Source organism: Camellia sinensis, chromosome 6, assembly GCF_055761805.1.
Source record: "Camellia sinensis isolate YWXY chromosome 6, ASM5576180v1, whole genome shotgun sequence".
Lineage (NCBI taxonomy): Eukaryota > Viridiplantae > Streptophyta > Magnoliopsida > Ericales > Theaceae > Camellia > Camellia sinensis.
This window is the reverse complement of record NC_138966.1, coordinates 34,527,164-34,532,561: the sequence shown is the minus strand read 5'-3', so window position 1 is coordinate 34,532,561 and position 5,398 is coordinate 34,527,164. Positions and strand designations below refer to the sequence as shown.

Below are 5,398 nucleotides of genomic sequence, written 5' to 3'. Positions count from 1 at the left end.
TAAATTAAATAAAGTTGGAGAGATGTTCCTTTCTCTATTCATATTGTCAAGGTAGATGAGCAGTAAATTGATGGACCTGCAATAACATTGCTAGCTTGTGGAGCTGGAGTTCATTACTCACCATTGCCTGTGGAAAATTTTATTTTAAAAAAGGAAAAAATGTGAAAAGGTGGTTCTCACGTTAAGACCCCACTCCTTGTGAGTGTTCTTTGACCGGGCTCGACGCACGCAAGTACGCTAATTTTTTTTAAGACTCTGGGACAACAAATTAAAAAGAATTGTGAATCACCACCGCAACAAAACTACTAACAACAAATAAATTTTGAAATTTAAGAGAAAGACTATAGTCATGAATAAGACTTTACCGGACAAAGTTTCATTGCATGGATATACTCTTAGACAATATTTTGGCCCTGATTAATAAATTAGTACAATCAAATGATATCCTTCTCAACTATGAAATTCAAATATCTAAACATGAGGACTATGGAAAAGGTCCCATCCAAAAAAATTGTGAGATATTTTGGGGCCATTACTCTGAAGTGGTGCTGGGCACAGTCTGGAGGAATGCATTAGCCAACATCTCCCCTAGTTGAACCTGGGCTTGAGTGGTAAGGTGCAAATGATCTGGTTCCAGTTGCAATCCCTTGGCATCCACACATTTCACATTGGCAAGATCTATTCCCAACTGAGCTTCTCTCACTTTCTCAATATAAGGTCCCTGTCCTGATGCCAATGCCACCTACCCCATATATACCAAAAATCAATTTTCAAACTTTTGAAGTAGTTGGGCTAGTTGCACCTAATGAAATGAGTTCCAATCCAACCACAGATTATTCAAAAACAAAAAGCAACTAGAAGACTACAGTGTGTGCTGTGTGTGTATGTACCTAAATGAAAAGAAAAATGCTCTAAAAGAAGAAGAGCTCTAAAATAGTATTAATTTGTCTTTTTTCCCCTAGTGTTTTGTCTTTTCTTCTTTTTTATTTTTTTTTGGGAGGGGGGGTGTGCCAGCTTAATAGAGCTGCTTCCCCCCCTTTTTTTAGAGCAGTTCTACTAGAGCTCTCTATCAAAGTTGGAATGAAAAATGTTTGGCAACTCTAAAATATGAGCTCTAGGGGTGGGCTCACCTATTGATGTGATATTTTGGTTTTAAATTTTTTATATTGTTTTTTGAGTTTTCATATCATTAAAGCTCCGAAATTAGAGGAATGCATCATTTCTGGTACCTGAATAATGGGTAGCAGTGGAGATTGCAGAGCAGCACCCCCGCTTTTTTAGAGCAGTTCTACTAGAGCTCTCTATCAAAGTTGGAATGAAAAATGTTTAGCAACTCTAAAATATGAGCTCTAGGGGTGGGCTCACCTATTGATGTGAGATTTTGATTTTAAATTTTTTATATTGTTTTTTGAGTTTTCATATCATTAAAGCTCCAAAATTAGAGGAATGTATCATTTCTGATACCTGAATAATGGGTAGCAGTGGAGATTGCAGATCAGCACGCAGGTCCATGAAGAATCTCTCCAGTCGGCCATTGTACAAAGCAGCGTCATCTGGATTCACAGTGTCGCTCTCACCCTGATACCACAGCACTGCTTGGATCGACCCACCACCATCTTGCAAAGCCGCACTAGCCCGACTCACCAACTGGTTGTAAAGATAAGTCCCACGAGCCCACTCGCTTATCTTGGTCCCGCCGATCGCACAGGGGACCAATCCCACAACCCCCCCGATGCTCATGCTCAAGTTCTTGTTGTCCAACACAGTATTGGCAAACACCATTCCAGGTCCAACCCCGCAAGTAGCGTTCACATCAATGTCCTTATGGAGGGGCTCGCTCGCCTCCTCCCAGTTGAGCTCCGAGCTGAGTCGGAGGATTGCTGGGCTAGGTTGACATTGAGGCGGCACAATCCCGTCCCAGGTGCCGTTATTAACGCCGCCTCGGCCGGACATGTTGCTTTGTCCGGCCAAAATGAAAATGCTCTTGTTGTTGTCTTCTTGGGAAGAAGCAGGAAATATCAAACCGGCGTAAGCCACAAGCATCAGCCACACAAAAGCAACCATCGCCTTTGCTTTGCGGCTTCTTCTTGTATGTCTCTCAACTACCCACTCAAATGCACATGCTGTGAATTGGCCTTTTTAGAAAGCAAGTTGATTCACGCCATTATTTTACTCACCACTTGCCCAACTTATTAATAGTTTCTTTTATTTAGAGTTTGGCTAACTTAAAAAAATTGTACTTATTTTATCTTTTTATCTTTTTTAGGTTATATCAATCAATATCTCCTCTCTACTTTTTCTACATATAATACAAAAAAAGTCAAAAAATACACTTATAGTCTTCCCAAACTTGGCCTAATTAATACTTCTCAAACTTAGTAAGCTATTCAAATTCGATATTTAACGTTGTATTTGGTTAAAATTTTTAAAAAAAATTTAGATCAAGTTTGGGAAGACTAAATAAGTGCACTTTTTGATTTTTTATGAAATATATGTTGGATTTGGGTTAGGTTTGAAGTGATGTGTTAGAGAGGTGATGTGACTTAAATAAGATAGTGACTTTTTAACTTTTTAGACTTTTTGGAGGATGCCAAACTTGGCCTTAGAAAGGAATAGAGAAAATATAGGTAAAATATAAATAAAATATATTTATATTTTATCTAATTTTACACACATTTTTTCTTTTCTTTTCTAAATCCCCAAACCAAACACAATATTAAGGTGTTACTATCCCATATATTTCCTCCATTATATATATAACTGTTGGCATACACGACCTGTGCAGTTGAAATAAGCGAAATTAAAATAAAATATTTATTATATATTGTTTGTTGTTTATGTAGTGAGAATCCCTTTTATTAGACTCAAGGTTGAAGGTTTCTCACTTATCCCATCTATCTTATTTATTTATTTATTTTAAATAGAAAAATGAGGGACACATAACAAAATGAGACGCAAGGTTTAGATATTTAATGAATTTTTCACTTTATATAATAGGGGAAATTGCATTTTAGTGGTGCAATGAAAAAATATTTTCATTTTCATAATGGTGAAAGCCATCTTGTGCGTGGTGCAAATCATTTATGTGCACAGTGCAAGTCCATCCTATGTGTCAGAATTGAACCACAAAGATCTCATCTATGGTGCAACTATATTTTTCCGAATAATGTTTGAGGGCCCGAAATGCTTGGCTCGAATCCGGCTCGAAGCCCAAAACGACGTCGTTTTGGGCTTCAAATTTTTTTTTTTTTTTTCTTTTCTTCCTTTTCTTTCTTCTTCTTCGTTGAGTTGAGAGAAAACACAGAGGCGAGAGAGAGAGAGAGAACACAGAGGCGAGAGAGAGAACGCAGGTCATCGTCGGCGTCATAGCTCGGCGGCCGATCGTCGCTCGTTGGCCGATCTTCGCTCGTTGGCCGATCTTCGCATCGCCGCCTCCGCCTCCGCCTCTGCCTCCGCCCACCTCTGCTCTGCCCCCGCCCGCCTCTGCCGCCTCTGCCTCCGCCCGATTTTAATGGCCCCTCCAGTTCCTCTTCACCTCCTTCTTCATCCTCCTCCTCTTCTTCTTCTTCTTCTTCTTCTTCCTCCTTCCTTCTCAAATTCGAGCCATTCGAGCCTTGCCCTTTTCGGGCTCTCTACCGGGACTGTATTTTTCCACTGTCCCATTGATTTGCTATTTCTTCTATCAGTAATGCTACACCCCGACTAATTTTGGAATCTCAAAACTAACTCTCAATGACATGGCAAGTATTTATTGGATAATTTTTATATTTTAGTGGTGTTTTTAAGTGATGTGGCTTATGACACATCACTCGGGTTTGGTTTCTAAGGGTCCAAAAATTTTTCCTTCTCCTATATAATAGTATAGATAACTAGTGGTAGGTCACGTCCATGGGAGATCTACGTGAAGAGCTCTAATTTGTAGTGAGGAAAAAAAAAAGGGGGAAAGATTTTGACCCTTATAATAAAATAAATATTAAGTTTTTAATTTTATCAATTTAAATAATAATTAATTAATTAATTTTTAATTTAAATCATTCATGTATTTCCGTTAAGTAAAATCGACAAAAAATTATATTTTAATATTTAAATTCAATGTATGTGTACATAAAATATAATTTTTCATTAATTTTAATAATTAAAATAAATTTTTCGTTGATTTTATTTAATAAAAGTTGGCTTATGGTTTATATTAAAAATAAATCTAAAGATCAGAATTTAAACTGATAAAATAAAAAAATCAATATTTATTTTGTTATAAAGATCAAATTCTGAGATTTTTTTTTTTTATAATTTCTCCAAATTATTTTGGGTTGTTTGGTAGTTACCTTTTTTTTTAGAAGTTTAAGTAAAAAGTGAATCTTACTTAAAAATGAAGTGCAGGCCTTTACTTACCCAAAAGAAAGAAGTGAAGGCCAAAAAATAATAGCTCCAAACTTAGCTTGAGAGGAGTAAAAATTTAATGTTACGGTGATACTGATAATGCGATATCATGAACTAATAATAAACCTATGCGTGGAGGGTGAACCCTACTTTTTAGATATAAATACCTTGTCATCTAGATATGAGAGGATAAATAATATAAAAAAGTTATTGGACAATAACACTAATAAGATGATATCACTATTGTTTTAAATTTTTGCTTTTCCCCTTGAGAGGGTTCTAACATCAAACCCAGGGGTGAGTGGCAACCTGGTAAGGGCCTGGGGTTTGAGCCTCTAGGTCCTGGGTTCAACTCTTCTCTGGGCCAATCTCCTGGGTGTAACACAGTTGGTTAGGAGGTTGACCTCAAGGATGCCTTATCAGCTACTTGGTGTGGATTTAATTCTCCCCCGCTGTGCGAGTCTTGACTTAAGCGGAGCTTGCCTTGGGAGGTCGGGACAAGCTTCCAGGTTATAGTCTCTTACTCGGAACGGACAACATGACACCCTGGTGATCTCCTCAAGGGGCGCTGCTTTGGACCTGCGGGAGAGTGGGAGGATTTTCCTGTAACAAAAAAAAAAAAAAAAAAGGGTTCTAACATCAAAACTATGCAAAGTTAATTTGTCATGACATATCTATCCTTTGAAGTTACATATAGAAATGGCTTATAGTTTGATTTTGTTAAAACACTATCACAGTAAGGGTTTGGTCTCCATTCTTATATGAAATTGCTTTTATATGGAGCACTTTGTAGTTAAGGATTAGTACCCATGACTACTTTAATTTAAATGATAAATGATATAATTTTTGAATGTTGAATGTTCTTACTTTTCTTTTTTTGGACCCTCATCCTTTTCATTTTTCTTCAACGACAATTACAATTTTGCCTTAACATAAATTTTTTATTTTATTCCCATCTATATCCTCTCAAACTTAATCTTGGTTTTATCCCTATGCCCACCAACTCTAGTCAGTGCTC

The 5,398-nt window shown here is 37.1% G+C and overlaps 1 protein-coding gene across 1 annotated transcript; it reads right to left on the bottom strand.

Annotated features, from left to right (window-relative positions):
* Window positions 1-350: 350 nt before the first annotated feature.
* Window positions 351-2,195, bottom strand: LOC114273321 (putative carbohydrate esterase At4g34215). Its single transcript, XM_082873679.1, has 2 exons — window positions 1,465-2,195; window positions 351-742 (listed from the first exon to the last, which is right to left on the bottom strand). Exons 1-2 carry the CDS (start codon window positions 2,062-2,064, stop codon window positions 533-535), a joined length of 810 nt encoding a protein of 269 aa, XP_082729805.1. The 5' UTR covers window positions 2,065-2,195; the 3' UTR covers window positions 351-532.
* Between the last annotated feature and the right edge of the window lie 3,203 nt (window positions 2,196-5,398).

Excerpts from the sequence above, each read along its gene's own strand:
- LOC114273321 (XM_082873679.1), bottom strand. The coding sequence starts at position 2,064 with ATGGTTGCTTTTGTGTGGCTGATGCTTGTGGCTTACGCCGGTTTGATA. Across the intron at positions 743-1,464 it reads CACTGCTACCCATTATTCAG|GTGGCATTGGCATCAGGACA; the intron begins GTATCAGAAATG and ends TATATGGGGTAG.